This window comes from Piliocolobus tephrosceles, chromosome 21 (assembly GCF_002776525.5).
Source record: "Piliocolobus tephrosceles isolate RC106 chromosome 21, ASM277652v3, whole genome shotgun sequence".
Classification (NCBI taxonomy): domain Eukaryota; kingdom Metazoa; phylum Chordata; class Mammalia; order Primates; family Cercopithecidae; genus Piliocolobus; species Piliocolobus tephrosceles.
This window is the reverse complement of record NC_045454.1, coordinates 37446924-37468127: the sequence shown is the minus strand read 5'-3', so window position 1 is coordinate 37468127 and position 21204 is coordinate 37446924. Positions and strand designations below refer to the sequence as shown.

Below are 21204 nucleotides of genomic sequence, written 5' to 3'. Positions count from 1 at the left end.
GAGAATTGGTGACAGTATGTGAGGACAGATAATGCCACTTTGCACATTTTCAGCAAATGAACTTCCCCTCCACTCTCTTTCTTTTCTCCCAGAAATATCATTTTTTTTAACATCCTCATTTCTTGAATGTTTGCTCAGGTGGCGAGGGGGAAGTTGTTTTTGTCAATTCTTCCATTATTGCTTAGCAGTACTAGGAGTAGAGCCCAGAGGCAGAACTTGGTATCTAGCTTGGCTAGCAGGGGAAAATTTTCAGGCTTTTGGGACACAGAGTCTTAGTCTGCTGAGAGAACTAGTGACAATATATGAAGGCAGATGATGACACCTAGACACGTTCAATCAATGAATTTTACCTTCACTTCTTTCTTGTTTTCTCTGAATTAGCATTGTTTTGAACATCTTCACTTCCTGAAGGTTTGCTCTTTTGTTCACTAATACCTACCCTCCAGTCTAATCCAGGGAGTCGGGGTAAAAGTCATGTATCTTTGTCTAGAACACCTGCATCATTCATCCATTCAGTCTTCATTCAGCAAACTCTTCCATATACATTTCCAATGCCAGTTCTGTTCCCAGCACCTTTCTGTGCTCTGGAGACCTCGAAAGAACCCTGCCTATGGATGTGTCTTCCAGGTACTCCCGGCCTAGTGGGAACAGTCCCAGTGCATGACATTCCCAGTCCACATGGGCAAGGATAGAGTTGAGAGCAAGAGAAGCATGGCTGGGAGTACAGAAAGTGTTTCAAGCCAGATGTGTTGGCTGTCGCTCGTGATACCAAGTACCAAGGAGGCTGAAGTGGGAGAATCACTTGAGATCAGGTTTAAGATCAACCTGGACAATACAGAAAGAAAGAACCCAATTCTAAAAAAGTAAAAACCCAAAATAATAATGTGCCTCAACTGAAACCCTGAATGATGATCAGCAGATGTTTGGAGGCAGTAGTGCCCTAGGTGAAAAAGACAACCTTGGCAAAAATGCAGAAAGGGGGGAGTGGGAGAGAGGGAGAAGAGGGAAAGAGAGGTTTGTGCATTGGGGGAGGGAGATGATCATAAAGAGAGAAAGAAGTAAGAGGGAGGGAAAGTGAGGGAGAGCAAGATAAAGAGAGGAGGGAAGAGAGAAGAAGACAGAAAGAGAATGAGAGAGGAAGGAACTGAGTTATGATGAGATAATAACCATGGCGGTGAAGGCAGACTCCGGCTGTGGAAGGCATGGGAAAATGGTAATGGCTTCCGTTTTAACCCAAAGGCAATGGGGAGCCATAACAAGTGGTTCAGCAGGGGAGTGACAGGTCATATCTGGGCACCAGAAAAATCTTTTCAGGGCTACTGTGGATAGAGGACCAGCTGTAGAATGAAGTCCCAGTGAAGACATTCTGGGACCTGAGCCAGGCCAGGGGCTGGGGATGGAGAGGAGGCAATGGATTGGACAGGTGTTTTGGAGGCAGTGTCCTCCCATCCAAGCCTTTGCCAAGCACTTAAAAGATGGCAAAACTTTTTGTGCTTTTAAAAACCAAAATATCAAGTAATATTGCACACTTTGTAAAAAAAAAAAGTGTCCAAAAATTTATAAAAATGAGCTTCCTTTTTAAGTCTCACCATGGCAGTTTCTACCATCAATGGTTTTGTGTGTGTCCCTCCAGAAAACAGCTATCCTGATGCCCACATTAAATGAACACACACTCTTTGTATACAAATAACAGCGTATAAAATAGACACAGTATTTTTTCCCAAGATGGTGGATTGGAGGCAATGTCAGTGTGCCTCTCCCATGTGGAAGGACAGAATAGTGTATAGAGATTCACACTGTGAACTTTCTTTTCCCAAGAAACAACATGGGGACTTAACAGGAAAACCAAAAGAATCCACAGATCCTTCAACAGAAGCTGCAGGCTGCAACCTACTCTGTAAGACAGGTGAAAAGCTGTAAATCCACAGAGGGTGAGAGGGGGAGAGACTGCTTCGAGGATACACATCTTCACTGAGGAATCTGAAATTCCAGACCACAGGGGAAAGCCTTAACTCTACCCAGTGCTTGAACTGATTTAAGGAGTGGTGAGAAATACAAAAGTAGACGCAGCAGTAGGAAGTGCCTTTCAGGCATTCCCAATCTCCAGCATGGATTGAGGGAGCCATTCCTTATTGTATCTCACAGGGGGCCTTGGGGAAGTCAGACAACTAGCTCAGGCAGGGTCACAGGTTGAACGAAATGACCAACTGAATTTCTTGATGAAACCTCGAGTGGGAATGAACTCCCTTGAACAGAACCTGGAAGGCAAGCAGGAAGTGTGCTGTAGACAGGAGTTCAGGAGCTGGTTGCCTGGCCTTGGACAGAGACAAAAATGGCATGGCCAGAAAGCATTGCTATTTCTGTGTGAAAAGCTTATGGCCTGGGGCAAGTCTTAGTTCTGTTCACAGACTACCTGGATCTAAATCCAGTGCTATAAGTGGAACACTGCAGGTGTGACACTCACCTTGTGCCAACTGCATGGGAGCTGGATGAGGCTTACTGCTACCTGCTACTCTCCACTCCTTTGGCAAACTCTTCTGTGAGGCAGGGCAGTTATACTCACCCCTGGAACATTACCCCAGTGACCTGAGAATGGTCTTCTGACTCTCACAGGGCAAAACAAACAAACAAAAGTTGCAAAAAAAAAAAAAAAAAAAAAAAAAACCTAGGAATATACTTTAACCAAGGAGGTTAAAGCTCTCTACAAGGAGAACTACAAAGCAGTGCTGGACAAAACCATAGATGACACAAACCAGTGAAAACATATCCCATGTTCATGGATTGGAAGAATCAATATTGTGAAAATGAGCATACTGTGCAAAGCAATCTACAGATTTAATGCAATGCCTATTAAAATATCTTCATCATTTTTCACACAACTGGGAAAGGCAATTCGAAAATTCAAATGGAACCAAAAAAGAGCCCATGTAGTCAAAGCAATACCAGGCAAAAAGAAAAAATTTGAAGGCATCACATTACTGGACTTCAAATTACATTACAAGGCTACAGTTACCAAAACAGCATGGTACTGGTATAAAAGTAGGCGTTTAGACCAATGGAACAGCAAGGAGGACCCAGAAATAAAGCCAAATACTTACAGCCAACTGATCTTTGACAAAGCACACAAAAACATAAATAGGGGAAAGGACACCCTATTCAATAAATGGTGCTGGGAAAGCTGGATAGCCATATGTAGAAAAATGAAACTAGATCCTCATCTCTCACCTAGTACAAAAATCAAAGGCTTAAATCTAAGTCCTGAAAGCATAACAATTCTATAAGATAACCTTGGAAAAACTCTTCTGGACATTGGCCTAGGCAAAGAATTCATGATCAAGACCACAAAAGCAAATACAACAAAACCAAAAATAAATCAGTGGAAGTTAATTAAACTAAAAAGCTTCTGTACAACAAAATAATAATAATAATAATAATAATAATAATAATAATAATAATAATCACAATAATAGCAGAGTTAACAGACAACCTATAAAGTGGGGGAAAATATTTGCAAACTATCCATCTGACAAGAGGCTAGTATCCAGAATCTACAAGGATCTCAAACAAATCAGCAAGAAAAAAAAAAAAAAAATTCCATCAAAAAGTGGACAAAGGACACCAATAGATAATTCTCAAAAGAAGATACACAAACAGCCAAGAAACATATGAAAAAATGCACAACATCACTAATCATCAGGGATATGCAAATTAAAACCATAATGAGATACCACCTTATTTCTACAAGAATGGCCATAATTAAAAAGTTCAAAAACAATAGATGCATGTTGTGGATGTAGTGAAAAGTGAAATGTAGTGAAATGCTCATACACTGCTATGAAATTAACACAACCTCTGTGGAAAACAGTAAGGATATTCTTCAGGGAACTGAAAGTAAAGCTACCATTCCATCCAGCAATCTCATTACTAGGTATCCACCCAAAGGAAAAGTCATTACATGAAAAAGACAAAAGCACACACATGCTTACAGTAGCACAATTCACAACTGTAAAGATAAGGAACCAACCTAAGTGCCCATTGACCAATCAGTGGATAAAGAAAATGTGGCATATATACACCATGGAATACTACTCAGCCATAAAAAGGAATGAAATAATGTCTTTTGCTGCAACTTGGATGGAGCTGGAGGCCATTATTCTAAGTGAAGTAAGTCAAGAATAGAAAACAAAATACCATATATTTTCACCTATATGTGGGAGTTAAGCTATGAGGACAGAAATACATACAGAGTGATATAATGAGCTATGGAGACTCGGAGATCAAGGTTGGGAGGTGGGTAAGGGAGAAAAAACTACATACTGGGGACAGTATACACTTGGGTGATGGGTGCACTAAAACCTCAGAATTCACCACTATAGAAATCATCCATGTAACCAAACCACTTGTATGCCAAATGCTATGGAAATAAAAAGAAATAAAGTCGACACATATCTTCACATTAACAATATATCTTTGGGAGCTTTTCTTTTCTTTTTCTCAAAATATGAGTTTTGGAATCTTTGTTTTATTTTTAATTGAGAAATTTTACTTATATATATTTATAGGGTGCAACATGATTTTATGATATATGTATACAATGTGGAATGATTAAGTCAATTTAATAAACATACCCATCATCTCATATACTCATCATTTTTGTGGTGAGAACTTTTGAAATTTGCTCTTTTAGCAATTTTGAGAAATATATTATTATCATCTATAGTCACCACGCATGTAATAGATCTCAAAACTTATTCCTCCCGTGTAATGGAAACTTGTACCCTCTGACCAATGTCTTTCCATTCTTTCTTCCTCCCTTCTCTGGTAACCATCATTCTCTTCTTGGTTTCTATGATTTCTGTGTTAGCTATTTTAGATCTCACAGGTAATTAAAGTCACCTGCTATTTGTCTTCTTGTGCCTGGCTTATTTCACCTAGCATAATGTCCTCCAGGCTCTTCCATGTTGTCACAAACGAAAGAATTTTCTTCTGTTTTTAAGGCTGACTAGCACTCCGATCTGTATATATACCACATGGAAAATGAGTTTTGAATTACAAAAGCAATGATGAGAACAGGTTCTTCTTGCACTCAATGAAACATTACAGATAAGACAAGGGTTATCCTTGACATTCCTGCTACCCCACCTCATCTCCCTTTCTCCAGGGCCTGTAGAGATACTGATGTGTCATCTATCTGTATGTCTGTTTATCAATCTATCTACGTATATTTCTATCATCACTCTCCTTTTATGTTCCTTATATTTTTTGTCCTATGGCATTTACATTTATGGACATTTCGGAACATGTTTTTTTTTCCACTTAATAGTGTGTCTGATAGCTATTTTTTCTGAGTGATGAATAGCATTCTATGTTTTATTTGTCCCATCTCTTTCTTGAAGATACTTGTATAAACATTTCCAATCATTGTAGATATGGTCAATTTGCCTTCCAGAGTCTCTGTACTGATTTACCTTCTGGACTGCATTGTGTGACAGGACTAGTGATCCTCATTTTCTCCTTTAGTGTAGCTGTATAGTGTTCCATTCTGTGGATGTTTGTTGTGGGAAGTCAGGGACCCTGAATGGAGGTACCAGCTGGAGCCCCAGCAGAGGAACATAAATTGTGAAGATTTCATTTTAATATGGACATTTATCAGTTCCCAAATAATGCTTTTATAATTTCTTATGCCTGTCTTTAATCTCTTAATCCTGTTATCTTCATAAGGTGAGGACGTACGTCAACTCAGGATCATTGTGATAATTGTGTCAACTGTACAAATTGATTGCAAAACATGTGTGTTTGAACAATATGAAATCAGTGCACCTTGAAAAAGAACAGAATAACAGCAATTTTTAGGGAACAGGGGAAGACAACCATAAGGTTTGACTGCCTGCAGGGTTGGGCAAAAAGAGCCATATTTTTCTCCTTGCAGAGAGCCTACAAATGGACGCACATGTAGGAAAGATATTGCTAAACTCTTTTCTTGTCAAGGAATATTCATACCCTGGGAAAGGAATGCATTCCTGGGGGGAGGCCTATAATGGCCGCTCTGGGAATGTCTGTGTTATGTGGCTGAGATAAGGACTGAGATTCACCCTGGTCTCCTACAGCACCCTCAGGCTTACTAGGGTGGGGAAAACTCTGCCCTGGTAAATTTGTGGTCAGACCGGTTCTCTGCTATCAAACCCTGTTTTATTGTTGTCTAGGAAGCTTATCAAGGCAATACATGCACTGCTGAACATAGACCCTTATCAGTAGTTCGGCTTTTGCCGTTTGCCTTGTGATCTTTGTTAGACCCTTATCAGTAGTTCTGCTTTTGCCCTTTGTCCTGTTCCCTCAGAAGTGATCTTTGTTAGACCCTTATTAGTAGTTCTGCTTTTTACCCTTTGAAGCATGTGATCTTTGTACCTACTTCCAGTTCTTACATCCCCTCCCCTTTTGAAATCCTTAATAAAAGTTTGCTGGTTTTGAGGCTCAAGTGGGCATCACGGTCCTACCAATATGTGATGTCACCCTCCACGGCCCAGCTGTAAAATTCCTCTCTTTATACTGTTTCTCTTTATTTCTCAGCTGGCTGACACTTATGGAAAATAGAAATAACCTACATTGAAATATTGGGGGTGGGTTCCCCCAATAGATATTTATCTAAACATCTCCCCATCCATGTATATTTGGCTTGTTTCATCCTTTTGCTAAACTAAACTTGTGCAATTCGCATGTGTCTACAGTGACCATTGCTCATATGTGTAAGCATCTCTGCAGGACAAATTCCCAAAAGTGCAATTGCTGAATCAAGGGCCATTTGCATTCTACAATTGTAATAATGAGTGCAAATCCATTTCTATATTTGCTGAGTTTGATGGCACAAGTTTTCCCACAAATTTGCCAATAGTATTATTATGTTATTAAATTTAAAATTTTTGTCAGTCTTCACATTTCATCTTTTAATGAGCATTTTCTTAAATAAGAGTGAGAAAGAGCATCCTTTGCCCAAGTTGATAAGCCACTTATTTTCTTTCTATGGGAGTGGTCATCTTATATTTTCTGCTGTTTTTCTTTGGGTTCTTTTTTCTTATTTACTTATAAGAATGTGTACCACAATTAATGATTTTTTTCTGTCTTTTGTTGCAAAAGATTGCTTTTTGACTTTTTTGGGGGGTGCTTTGGTTAATTTTTATGAAGTTACAGTTGTCCATATTTTCTTTTGTACCACACTACCCATCTATTTCCCAGAGTTTTGTGGGGCTTTCTTTAGCAGATGAGAAGTTTTCACTTATTCACACGTCTGTCTCTGACCTTTTTAGTCGTTTGAATGCATCTTTTTTTATGGCATTGCCAGACTATTTTTATTACTGTGACTTTTTTTTCTTTTTGCTTTTTTTGAGACGGATTCTAGCTGGAGTACAGTCGTGCAATCTCGGCTTACCGAAACCTCCCATCTCCCGGGTTCAAGCAATTCTCCTGACTCAGTCTCTTGAATGGCTAGGATTACAGGCAGTGTCCACCACGCCCAGCTAATTTTTGTATTTTTAGTAGAGACGGGGTTTCACCACGTTGGTCAGGCTGGTCTGAAACTCTTGACCTCAAGTGATCCGCCCACCTCGGCTTCCCAATACTGTGACTTTCTAATAGGTTTTAATATCTGGCAGAGTGGCTTTTGTTGTTGTTGTTGTTAAATCAACCCTTACAAACATTTGTTGTATGGTAAAGTGTACGTTTTATTTGGATTGAGGGAAATTTATAATGAAATACAGAGATTTCATGTTTCTTTTTCAGTTTAATCCAGGTATTTTATATTATTTTGACTAGTATATTTTCTTTTATTATGTTTTCAGTTGATGGTTATTTCTACATGGTGAAACTAATGATTTATGCAAATAAATTCTGTGCCCAATGAACATAGTACATGCTAAAGATGGTGTTGTGTATCAAGAGAAAAAATATAGATAATTAAGTAAAAGTTCTTGGGACAACTGGAAAGCCTTCTGGAAAAAAGGCAACTGAACCTGGTTCTCACGTCTTATGACAAGATAATGTCCAGATTAATCATTTTTTTTCTAAAAGAGTCCTAAAAGCTCTAGAAGGAACCATGAGAAAATTATTTCATAGCTCCAGAGTAGGGATAACCTTATTTCACATAAATCCTAAGGGCTATGAAAAAGTGATACAGTGTTAAATGAGAAAAGATACATGCCAGGCATGGTGGTTCATGCCTGTAATCCCAGTACTTTGTGAGGCCAAGGTGGGGAGATCACTTGAGATCAGGAGTTCAAGACCAGCCTTGTCCACATGGGGAAACCCCGTCTCTACTAAAAATAAAAAAAATTAGTTGGCTGTGGTGGTGAATGCCTGTAGTCCCAGCTACTTGGAAGGCTGAGGCAGGAGAATCACTTGAACCTGGGAGGTGGAGGTTGCAGTGAGCTGAGATTGTGCCACTGCACTCCAGCCTGGGCGACACAGACTCCATCCTAGCCCCCCACTCCCACCAAAAGGATACATAATAGTGTCTATAGTAGATGCTGTGCTCCCATATAATTTTTTAAGACGCTAAAAATTAGCCCAGAAAGCATACATTAAAAAAATAATAACCTGGCAACGTGTGGGGAGAAGTAAACGGCATTGGGCCATAGAAGTGGATTATGTTTTAAAGTTCTCAAATTCTGAACCAAATAAGTGCACACAATATTAAAATTTTAAATAGCCACTACAAAAGAAGAAAGATTAAGCAGAGAATTCAGCTCCTTTGCTGGATCTTAAATGTTTATAAACATTTTCCAGTGGGGCCTCTAGTGTTTTCTAAGTGTAAAATCACTATCTGCCAAAATGACACATTTGCTTCCACATTTCAAATTGCATGACTCTTTTTCCCTTGCCTAATTGAACGTTCTGGTATCTCTAGTACCATGCTAAATAAGAGCAAAACATTGGATCTGGGTATTTTGTTTGTTACTTATTTGCATTTGAGTTTGCTTTCTTGCCACAGACAATGTTTATTTTTACGCAAATTTGTTAACTTTTACCGCTGGCTTCTGGGTGTTTTCCTCAGAGTATTTATTTTTAACTGCTTGGCTAAATTTTCTCTGATACTTTTCTAATTGTCTGCTTCTCTAATTGTTTTCTGCCTTTTAAAATTCTCAAATGTTTGATCCCCATGGAGTTTATTTTGTGACAGGGAGAAAAGGTCTCATCTGGAAATAGAAAAGGTGGAGAGTTGTGTCTTCGCTCTCCTGATAATGATTGGGGCTGGGGTGTTTCCTTAGGGACGACCTGGCCCAACTGCCCTTCCTGGCCATGTGCGTGAAGGAGAGCCTGCGGTTACATCCCCCAGCTCCCTTCATCTCCCGACACTGCACACAGGACCTTGTTCTCCCAGATGGCCGAGTCATCCCAAAAGGTGCCCACAACCTCAGGGGGAGGAGCCTCCCAGGTAGGAAGATGGGCCCCTCAGGGGGTCCTCGACCTGACTGCCCCCTTCTCTCCCACAGGCGTTATCTGCATCATCAATATTATGGGGGTCCATCACAACCCAACTGTGTGGCCGGATCCTGAGGTGCCGCCTTCCTCATTCACCACCACCACTCCCATCCTCTATTCTTTTTTTGTTTTGTTTTTTGTCAGTTCTGATGTTCCTAGTGGAGGGGGCAGGTTTTTGATGAGGAAAATCCAACATCACCTTGCCCCAACACACACATCTGTCTCTCCAACAAGGTTGCTGGGCCTAGGAGACCTCACCCAGCAAACCTATGTCTCACCTGCAGGTCTATGACCCCTTCCGCTTCGACCCAGAGAACAGCAAGGAGAGGTCACCTCTGGCTTTTATTCCCTTCTCCGCAGGGCCCAGGTAAGAGCGTCCTGTGTCTGAGGCAGCGATGGGGTGATGTTTGCGGGAGTGGAAAAAGGAGGACGTTGCAGATGATCCCAGTTTCAGCTCTTCCCTCCATTCCTTCACAGTTTATGGGAAAACGTCCATGGAATGGTGATGAGTAGGTCCTACAGGGGTCCTGAGTGCTTAAAATCCCCTTCTCCATCTGCTAGTCTGAGCTGGGAACTGGAGTCTGTCCCAGGCTCCGGGACATGCAAGTCCACACCCGGGTCCCAGGCACGCTTAGTCCCTCTCTATATCTCTCAGGTTGAGCTGGGTGTGGTTGGGGGATCCCGGGTCAGGCTCCTGGAGTGATGGGACCCAAATGCGGGTCTTGGGCACAGTCACAGTCCACTACCCCGCCTGCAGGAACTGCATCGGGCAGGCGTTTGCCATGGCGGAGATGAAAACAGTCCTGGCACTGATGCTGCTGCACTTCCGGTTCCTGCCGGATCACACTGAGCCCCGCCGGAAGCCGGAGTTGATCTTGCGCGCTGAGGGCGGGCTTTGGCTGTGGGTGGAGCCCCTCAACACAGGCTTGCAGTGACCCTCTGATCCATCCACCTTATTTTGCAGCTTCTCATGAATAAAACGGTGCTGTCACCTCTGTCTGGCCTCACAGACTGCCAACAGGGGGCTCTTGGGGATTGGGAGGCTTCAGGGTGAGGTCTAACCTCGGTGGGTTGGGCGGGGTGTTGTCCCTGACCCCAAGAACCTGACTGCCTCTTTGGCTGAGCTTAGGGCCTCCATTCCTATAGGAGGGTCTCTCAGAGCCCAAGTATGGACTTTATCCTGTGGACAATATGGAGCCATTGGAGGGTTTTGAACAGGAGAGGGATCAGGATTAAGAACGGATTTAAGAAGCGAGACCCAGGCTCAGTCAGTGAGAAGCAACCATAGAGGCAGATCCTTTCTTCTGGTCTGGGAGTGTCCCAAGACTGAGGTCCCTGGCCAGTTCAGAACATAGGGATAGAAGGGTGCAGCTTTTACCCTGGCATGCTCTCAGTAATTCTCAGTTTCCTTTCTTGCCAACCTCCCACCCTATGTCTCCCTTTTCCAGTTGATCACATTTCTGACCCCCTTTCTCTAACTTCAGGCAGCTCCATTTTTTCCTCTTTTGAGCCCTCTGACTCTGCCCAGGCAGCCCGTCCATCAGGTACTACCTGAATCCTCCCCCTACTCTCTTCTGTTATGTGCCAGGCACTCTCACAAGTGTCAGACATTGGGCACGTCCTCACCCTTTCACCTCTAGATTCCTCTTTCATTTCCACCACTGACCCGTCTTGGAGTGGGGTGCAGTCAGGACCTTCCCATTTGACCCTTGAGATTCAAAGCCAGATGATTGGAAACAAAACACTACCCCAAAGTTATGGGATCTGGAGCCAGACTGTGGTGCTGAAGTCTCACATTTGCTGTGTGACTTGAGCCAGTTAATTCCCCTCTATGCACTTCAGTTTCCTCAAACATATAAGGCGGGCGACAACCTACCTCAGGTTGGTTCTGAAGACAAAGTTAGAGGAACTTAGAACTGTGCCTGGTGCACATTGGATGCTTAATAAATGTGGCCATTATTACCTCCTCTCTGAGAAAGTCTGGCTCATAAAGCATGTTGCCTTTCGAGATGGTTTTTTTCTACTACGACTTTAAAGACTGTTTTGGAACTCATAGGCAAAATTTCTGATATTTGTGCTCCTTGAATAAGTTCCTGGTTGCCATGGTGCTTCATTGATGATAACCACACATGCAAGTGTTGTCCAGAGTATGCAGGATAAGGCAAAGGATAGTTTGTTTTTGTTTGGAATTTTATAGCATAAACATAGGATAAAACTTCTTCCAACCATGTCACCTTTTGACCTTGCAAAGCCATGATCTCTACTCTTCTGGAATGAAATCTCTTTCAGTGTTGACCTTCACATTCCAGCACCAGCAGGAAGCACAGGCAAGGGCACTATGAGTAGCATTAGAAGAGAATTCCAACTATAAAAATAATATTCATTCCTCAGCTGGTGGAACCAATGGCTAGAACCAGAAAACCAGAAAAATGATGCCTCCATTGGAAGCAAGGGAGTACATATCCTAGAATGACCCATTGAGATTGCAGAGCAACTGTGTCAAAAATGCTTGGAGGAGAGACGAGGCTATCTTATCAGAACATATTACAGATCTATTATTAAGATATATTAAGTCCTATTACCAATCTCCTTTTTTCTCTCTTCCTCCCTTTGCCAGATTTTGTTCCAAATTCTTAGTTATTACATTTCGTGTACAGGTAAAAAAATTTAAAGAACTCCCTTTTTACTTGACACCTGCTTTCTCTCTCTCTCTGGCTTCCTCTCTGTCTCTCTCTCTTTATTCTGTCTATGTCTCTGTATCTCTCTCTGTCTTCTATCTCTGTCTCTGTATCTCTGTCTCTCTCTCCTTGGTCTCTCTCCACTTTTGCATTCTGACATCCTTCACTCAACTCAACATATTAATATCCACACCCAAACTTAGGCTATATCTCTCCCAAAGACAGTGAGGAACTTTATATAAAAACCAGTTTCTCTGAGGGAAGTAGTTTATTTTCCTTTGTACATTTCTTCTAATTAAAAGGATAATATTTATAAAATACTGGACACAGTGCCGATGCATAGAAAAAACTTAATGGTTGGTGGCATTTATGACTATCACGTTATTCTTACTTTTTCTTACACTGGGGGAAAATAAATATATTTTGCCTGTCCATTTAAGAAGAACCATGTTCATAAGTGCCCAGACACATCCATGTGATGATCCCCACCTGTCCATAGATAGAAAACACATTTCTAGGAACAGATAATAGGATAAAGTTCATCACAATGGCTCATAAACAAGAGATTGTGATCACTTGAGGCTAAGCAAAAAGGGATAAGAAACAATAGCTAGTATGTATCAAATACATATTTTCACATACCTGAACCCTTACAACAGTCCTATGGAGACAGACATTATCTTCAGCTCTTCTATTATATTTTATCACCACCAAATTGGCACGCAGGAGCTTAGAAGACAGAATTTTCTGTAAAAGTTTTTATTTATGGCATTCCTCAGCTCCTTGTTCCTTAAGCTGAAAATGATTGGGCTAAGGAAGGGGGTGAAGACAGTATAGGTGGTGGCCATCAAGGCATCACTGTACATAGAATGGAGACCCTTGGGCTTGAGGTAGATAAGGGAGGCAAAACTATAGTGCACGACCACTACAGTGAGGTGGGATACACACGTGGAGAAAGTCTTGTGCCGGCCTCAGGAGAGGGAATCCTCAAGATGGCAGCCACAATGAAGACATAAGAGAGGATGATGAGGAATAAATAGCCTATCAGGGCTGTGACACACACCAGAATCACACCCATGATGACAGATGATGTCTTGTTCCCACAGGCCAACTTCAAGAGGGAAAGCACATGACAGGCAAAGTGGTGGATCACGTTAGACCCACAGAAAGTGAGGTGAAAAACTATCATTGTTACCTTCATCCCCATGACTGAGCCACCAGCCCAGGTCCAGGCCACAAGACAGGCACAGTCACGGGGGCTCATGAGCACATTGTAATGCAGTGGGTGGCAGATGGCCACGTAACGATCATAGCCCATGACCATGAGAAGGAAGGAGTGAGTGAAGCCAAACATGAAGGAGAAGAACATCTGACTGGCACAAGACACAAAGGTGATGGAACCATGGGTGGAGAGCAGATCAGCCAGCATGCGAGGGGTGATGGCTACAGTGAACAGAATCTCAGAGACGGAGAGGGCACACAAGAAGAGGTACATGGGTGTGTGGAGTCTGTGTTCAATCCAGATTGTGGCCATGATGAGAAGGTTGCCAAGCAATGTGAACAGGAACATCAGGAGATACAGCAGGAACAAGACAGGCAGGAGCTGCTGGGGGAAGGCTGAGAAGCCAAAGAGGATAAATTCAGACATGGTGCTGTAGTTCTGACCAGGCATGGATACTGCATCTGGCGAGATTAGAAACAGAATTAAATGACAGTGGTTAAAACACAGACTGTAGCACAGATCAAATGGCAACTCAACAGCTCTATGCTATTCAACAACTGGTAGAATGTTCTGGGTCTCACTTTCCTCATCTGTAAAATGGAGTAAATAATAATAGTTCTTAACATTCAGCAATGTGACAAAGATCAAATGACATTAATATATTAGATGATCATGTCAGATTTTGGCTACTAATTGGGTTTCTATTAACACTGACTAACATAAAGAAAAGGTTCAATACTTAGAGCCATTAGAGACAGGCATAGATGATCAGGGTCAGAGTCTCTTGATAATGTGCCAGTTCTAGAAAACATACATTTTGACCTTGGGGTTTAAAAGCTTTTTTCCTGAGAGTCTTTATCTTTTAGTTGCTTATTTAACTCAATTACATTTATTTGAATACTGATTTATTGATACTCATTTATGCCATCCTATTTCAAATTGTATATTTACTATTCTAAAAAATCTGAATAGAAAATTTGAAAGAAAAGGCTGGATACATACCTGTCAGACAAATATGCACCAAATGAAAGCTGAGGTTGCAATCTTAATAATAATAAAAGGTGGAATTTATGGAAACAATTATCACAATGTCTCTAATACCATACGCCACTCCAGGGAACCAGAGTTCCTTGAGACATGGCTGACCTGTGGTCTGGACACAGAAGAAGGCCTTAGGCACCTTGTACCAGTGTGAAATGAAACTTCCACTAAGTAATGGGATAATATTAAAAGCCTGGAGGTACTAGATTGAAAAGATGCCCACTAGCCAAAAAAGATAATCATTGTACAGAAGATGGAGGAATAACCTAAATTACACCATGAGGAAGCTTTCAGAAAAATTCAGAAGGTGGATAATTCCACGGAACAATTGGTCTGGTCTCATTGATAAAGGCTCATTCAAAGGACAAGAGAGATTCGAGGACATAATCACTGGATGCAACATAGGAGACTAGTTGAATATTGATTTACATAACCAGCTGTAAGTATTTTTAAGGCAATAGAGAACATTTTTATTATAGTATGAATGAATGATTAGGTATGAATAATATTAAGGCATTATTATTGATCTAATTACCAATTATTTTAGAGACAGGTCTCACTCTGTTCCCCAGCTTAGAGTAGGATCATGACTCACTGCATCCTGGAACTCCTGGGCTCAAGCAATCCTCTGCCTCAGCCTCCTAAATAACTGGGACCACAGGTGTGTGCCACGTCAACTGTCTAATTAAAAAATTTTTAGAGACAGGGCCTCACATTGTTTCCCAAAATAGTTTCGAACTCCTGGCCTCAAGTGATCTTCCTATCTCAGCCTCCCAAAGTACTGGGATTATAAGCATGAGTCACCATGCCCAGCTAATTATTTTTTTTAAGTGCAATCTAGTTACTTTGTCTATGGAGAAAAATGTGTAGTTTCTTGATGCATGCTAAAATGTTTAAATCACACACACTAAAGGACAGAGAATAATATTTATACCATTTAAAAGAACATTACAGCCACCAGCATAAATATAATAAGTCTACATTACTATATATCCTGAAATATTAAGTAATAAATAGTCAACACAACTTCAGTGAGATAGATATAAATAACTAAATCAATGACAGAGAGATAGATATTATAGTTAGAAATTTTAACAGAGTTCAGAAATGGAATTTATTATTAATTACAATGCAATTAATAATATTCAGATATTAGCTATCATATATATTAGACTCTTCACGAAACAGATAGTAAATATTTTCTCAAGCACACAGGTACTTTGTAAAAATGGACATTTCATTAAGATATAAAAAATTCTTTAATTCCAAAGTATAAATGTTGTATAGATTATAATGCATTAACATTAAAAATTAATAGAGAAGAAATAGCTTTTCAAATCTCATATGTTTGAAAGCTAGCTATATAATTGAATAATCTTCAAAGTCAACAGTAAATTGTAAATTTAAGAAATTTTTAGAATTAAATGATAATTCAAATATTGAGTGTCAACATTTTAACCTAAAATAGTACTTTGAGAGAAATATACAGCACTAAGTATATTTATCAAGAAACTTCCTTAAGAAAAGTTCATGCTTAATAAAACCAAAATCAAGCATTGGAAAATACTGAAAGGATAGAGGGAAACAAGGAGAAGGTGCCAATAACAAAATCCAAAATTAAAAATGGTAAATATGGATAATTTTTAATTAATAAAAGCCCTTAAAAAATAATAAATTTGGGTTGTAGATGAAATGACCAAACACTTAGAAAAATATAAAATTCTAAAACTGGTTCAAGAAAAATGGGGGGCCTGTATGCTCAAATAGGCTTTAAAGAAATCTAAATGGTAGCCAAAGATCGTCTCTCTCTAAAATCTTTGCCCCAGTGAGTTTTGTTAAAGTGTAGTAATTATTATTAAACTGCTAAGAAATAGTTGGTTAGTATCTTATACATAAGCTTCAAAATCATAGACAAGTGTTAGGAAATCTGACCAGCACATCTCATCAGGTTAATGCAATCTTGGTCTAAAATTAGAATGCCAAAAAAAGAGACAATTATAGGCCTACTTCATCTATCCATGCAGATTTTAAATTCTAGAATAAAATCATAACCTAGTCAAATGTAATGTTGTATTAAAAATGGCTTACCATAATAAAGTGGTATTGTTTTATTTAGTAAATGATGAGGATGACTAACATCAGAAAACCTATCATATGATTTATCACAGGAACTGATTTTTAAAAAATTATCATTATTTAAGTCACGGCATAAATACATTTTTCTTAAACTCTACTCCTATTTATGATTTTTAAAGAATATTTCACAACACAAAACTCAAAGAGACTTTCTTAGCTAGATATAGAATATATAGCACAAAATTAGCAAATACTATACTAAATGAAGAAACTTTTTAATGCATTATTTTAGGATCAAGAAAAAGCAAAGGATACTCACTAACTCTGCTGTTCTTTAACATGGAGCTGAAAGTCGTGAATGATGGTATAAGGCAAGAAAAAGAAACAAGGTATCTAAAGACTGGAAGGGATGAGACGAGATCATCTACCTAGAAAAGATAAAAGAATGATGATATCATCTATTAGAACAATAACAGAGCCCAGTAATGCAGAAGGCAAGGTCAGCTGGCAAAAATCCTGGTGATCCTCCTAGTATCACACCAGTAACAAGCATTCAAGAAATATAAGTTGAATACAAAGAAAGAACATTCCCAACAGCAACACAAACTATTAGGGTGGTGCAAAAGTAATTGCAGTCTTTGCCTTTATCTTTACATTTAGTAGAAGAAAGTGTAGGATAATACCTTTGTAATCTAGGCATGAGGAAAGGCTTCCTAAGCAAAATTTCAAATCCATGAAATATAAAGAAAAATATAAAGAAACATGTCTCAAGATTCCTTTACACCCCCAAACTGCTGAGCACTCTAAAGGGCTTTTGTTTATGTGGTTTAGAACTATCAATTTTTACCATATTGGAAATGAAAATTGAAAATTATTTAAGATATGAGTTACTAGTACATTTAAAAGAGCAATAATAAACCTATTGCATGCTAATATTGACAGAGCAGGAGCATCACTATCTTGGACAAGCCCCTCATTCTAAAATTCACCTAAATCCAAAGGGTGTCAAGCTAATGGCTAAGGTCAGTACAACCATAAACCACAAATAACATCTCCAGCCAGAAATATTCCAAACTCCTCCCCAGTCAGAGACATGCCAGCCCCTAGATAAGCTTCCTCCGGCTGGGAAGATGTCAGCCTCAAATAACCCCCACCCAGCCAGAAAGATGTCAGCCCCAGGATAACCTCCCCTCCTCCCAGAGACATTCCAGCCCCGCCATAAAACTTCTCCCCCACACAGAACATTCCAAGCTTGTAATAAGTCCCTCACCCTAAAACCAATATAAACTCTTAGTCTGTAAGAGAAAGTGCTCCTGACTGAAATTGGCCAGAAGTCCTTCTCAGGTTTTATCTAGACGTAAACCTGTCTTTAACCACCAAGCCATGTTTTGTGTTTCTTTCCTCTTTCTTTAACTCTTACAAATATAAGTAACATTTTCAGGCAAATAACCACATTAAGAAAAAAGCATTCCATGTGATGAGTAGCCTTGTTCGACATTTTAGCAAAAACATCGTATGTCCCGGCTTGGCGGGAAACAGCTTGATGCTCACATTTGCTTCTTTATTCAGTCTGTGGCAATATGATGTCTTAGTTGAGGCATATGATGAAAATATATTCTCACATATAATTAGTAAAATTAAGACTTCAGGGACCACCACCCTGCAGAGGTCCTCATATCATACTTTGAAAAATTCTACTATAAAATATCTAGGAATTAACCCAAAACATCCCATACTTTCAAAGAGAAATCTTAAATCCATACTAATAAACATGTAGAAGATTATCTGAAGATATGGGGAGCAGTTTACAGTCTTGGGTGGGATGGCTTGATGTGCTAATGATGTCAATTCATACTCAAATTACAACCTTAATACAATTGTGTTTACAGCTCCAGTGAATCCACCATACATGTGATAAAAACTATTTGAAAATTCCTTCAGAAAAATAAATGTCAGGCTGGTGTGGTGGCTTACACCTGTAATCCCAGCACTTTGGGAGGTTGATGAGGATGTATTGCTTGAGGCCAGGAGTTTGAGACCAGCCTGGCCAACGTGACGACACCCCATCACTACTGAAAATACAAAAATTAGCCGGGTGTAGGGTTGGGCGCCTGTAATCCCAGCTACTCAGGAGGTTGAGGCAGGACAATCACTTGAACCCGAGAGGTGGAGGTTGCAATCAGTGGAGATGGTGCCACTGCACTCCAGCCTGGGTGACAGAGTAAGACTCTGTCTCAAATACATACATACATACAATACATAAATGTTAGCACAAAACCATACTAATATTATAAAAATGGAATCAAGAGAAGAGCTGTTCCCTCCCACATGCTGAGATACACAATAGAGTCATAGTCATTTTTAAAATTATGAAACGTGGAACAGACATAGATCTGAGCAAGTTCATTGGAAATCTCAGAAAATAATCCTGCATTATTCAAAACCTAATATAGTACATGATAAATGTGCTATCACAAATCAAGAAGAAAAGGTAGATTGTTCACCCATTGTAGTGAGAAAACTGCTCATTTTATGAAGCAAAGTAAATCTGAATTTCTGCCTAACAGCACATACAAAGGAGGAATCCAGGTGGATTCAAAAAATAAATACCAAATATCAAAGTATAAATTTAATAGAAGAAAGTATAAGGGGAATAACTTTGTGATCTAGGCTTGAGGAAAGACTTCCTAAACAAAATTTCCAAAGCACAATCATTAATATGATTTTTAAAACATGAAAAAAAAAACCAACATTGAGGATTTCCATTCAACAAAGGATTTCTGGGATGAAGTTAACAGGCAGATGGGAAATGGGGAAAAGATATTTGCATTGTCTAAAACTGACAGGAGCACATCCATGTTGTGTGGGGAGTTTCTTAAAAACTGACAAGAGAATAATATCTAGAACAAACAAGAAACCGGTTATATCAAGAAGAAGTAGGTACCTTAATGCAAAAATGAGCAAAAGATGTGAGAAGATGATGCACAGGAGTTACTCAGACAAATGAATGGATGTTCAAAAAAAAAAAAAAGGAAACCAAAAGGAAGAAAAGAAGAACAGAATGGAGGAACGGGGAAAATGAAAAAGAGCAGTGTAATTTCACTGTATACCCCTGCAGTTCCCCAAATTATAAAATGCCCTGTGTTGGTTGGGCTATAAGGAGAAAGAAATACGTATGCACTATGGGCTGGACGCAGTGGCTCATGCCTACAACCCCAGCACTTTGGGAGGCCAAGGCAGGAGGATCACTTGAGGCCAGGAGTTTGAGACAAGCCTGGCCAACATGGCAAAACCCTGTCTCTACCAAAAATACAAATATTAGCCAGGTGTGGTGGTGAACGTCTGTAATCCCAGCTACTCTGGAGGCTGAGGCATGAGAATTGCTTGAACCCAGGAGGTGGAGGCTGCAATGAGTCGAGATCTCACCATAGCACTCCAGCCTGCTGGTGACAGAGGAAGACTCTATCTCAAATAATAATAATATTAAAAGAAATATCTATGCACTATTAGTGGGCATGTAGAATGGTGGAAATTAAAATCTTTAATGGGAGTCATGCTCTGTATACCAGCAAACTTGCTACTGTGTATCTATCTTGACTTCTGAAACCTGTTTATAGGGGAACATATAAGAGAATGTTCCCTGCAGGAGTTAGTTTAGTGGGGGTGTTGGATAAGCCTGCTTGTTCCTAATTGGAGAGAAGGCAGGTAAAAGGATATAGAAGCAAACAATAGATACAGAGGCAAAAGGATATAGAGCTTTTGGCAGGAGTCAGATGCACGCAGAGTGATGTAAGTGAACCTTTAAAATGATATTGAGTGAATAAAACACAAAACAGGATGAACTCTCTAGCATAATTCCATGTGGTCACATTAAAAATACATCTACATGAAACTATTCTGACTAATATAGTAATAATGAATCCATGTCATTTGTCAAAATCCATACATACAATGCAAAGAGTATAACTTAATATAAACTATGGAATTTAGTTAATAATAATGCATCAATATTGGTTCATCAATTGGAACACACGTACCACAGGAATGCAAGATGTCAACAAAAGGAAAAACTACTCTAGAACTTGGTTAAGAATGTGTCAGTGTTGGTTCATCAATTGTAACAGGTGCTACAGGAATGCAAGATGTCAACAATAGGAGAAACTACTATAGAACTTGGTCAATAATGTGTCAATATTGGCACATCAATTGTAGCACAGGTGCTGGAGGAATACAAGATGTCAACAATAGGAGAGAGGTCCCCACATGCAGGGGTGAGGCATATATGAGAACTCTCTATACTTTCTGATCAATATTTCTGTAAACTTAAAACTCCTCTAATAAAATTAAGTCCATTAGTTTACCATTTTAAAAAAGTCACATAAGAAATATGTGCAGATAGAAAGCAATGTGTATCTTACAAGAACATATACAAATCAAAAGGTGCATATTACATATGTGAAAATGCCTGTCAAGAAAAGAATGGAAACAGTGAAAGAAAGGGGATAAACAAATGAAATAAGAAAAGGATCTTGCACAAACCAATGTCAATCAAAAGCCACAAACTGGAAATATCACGGACTCAAACCTCTGCACCTGAATTCTACCGTAAAAGAAAACAGAAATGTTTTTATGAATAATGTGAGCCGAATTGCTACAAGAGTTTCTGAAATCCTTGGTTCTGGATGGGCCCATCCACCATGACACCCCATAGTAGTC

The 21204-nt window shown here is 39.7% G+C and overlaps 2 protein-coding genes across 4 annotated transcripts in view; one reads left to right on the top strand and one right to left on the bottom strand.

Moving 5' to 3' along the window:
- The window catches only part of LOC111554201 (cytochrome P450 4F12), a 19215-nt gene extending 8747 nt beyond the window's left edge, over positions 1-10468 (top strand). The window contains exons 10-14 of one of the 3 annotated variants that reach the window (XM_023229592.2): positions 9258-9391; positions 9483-9547; positions 9756-9838; positions 9949-9980; positions 10229-10397. In XM_023229592.2, coding sequence (XP_023085360.2) covers positions 9258-9391; positions 9483-9547; positions 9756-9838; positions 9949-9980; positions 10229-10266 — 352 coding nt within the window. In that variant the 3' untranslated portion in view covers positions 10267-10397. Of the gene's footprint in view, positions 1-9257; positions 9392-9482; positions 9548-9755; positions 9839-9948; positions 9981-10228 lie in introns of all 3 variants that reach the window. The other 2 variants (XM_023229593.2, XM_023229591.3) reach the window with 2 other exon arrangements.
- A 2385-nt stretch (positions 10469-12853) lies between these two features.
- Positions 12854-13821, bottom strand: LOC111554234 (olfactory receptor 10H3). The gene is given in 2 exon segments (XM_023229649.1): positions 12854-13122; positions 13125-13821. Coding segments are annotated over 2 exon segments (966 nt in total).
- Positions 13822-21204: the final 7383 nt, after the last annotated feature.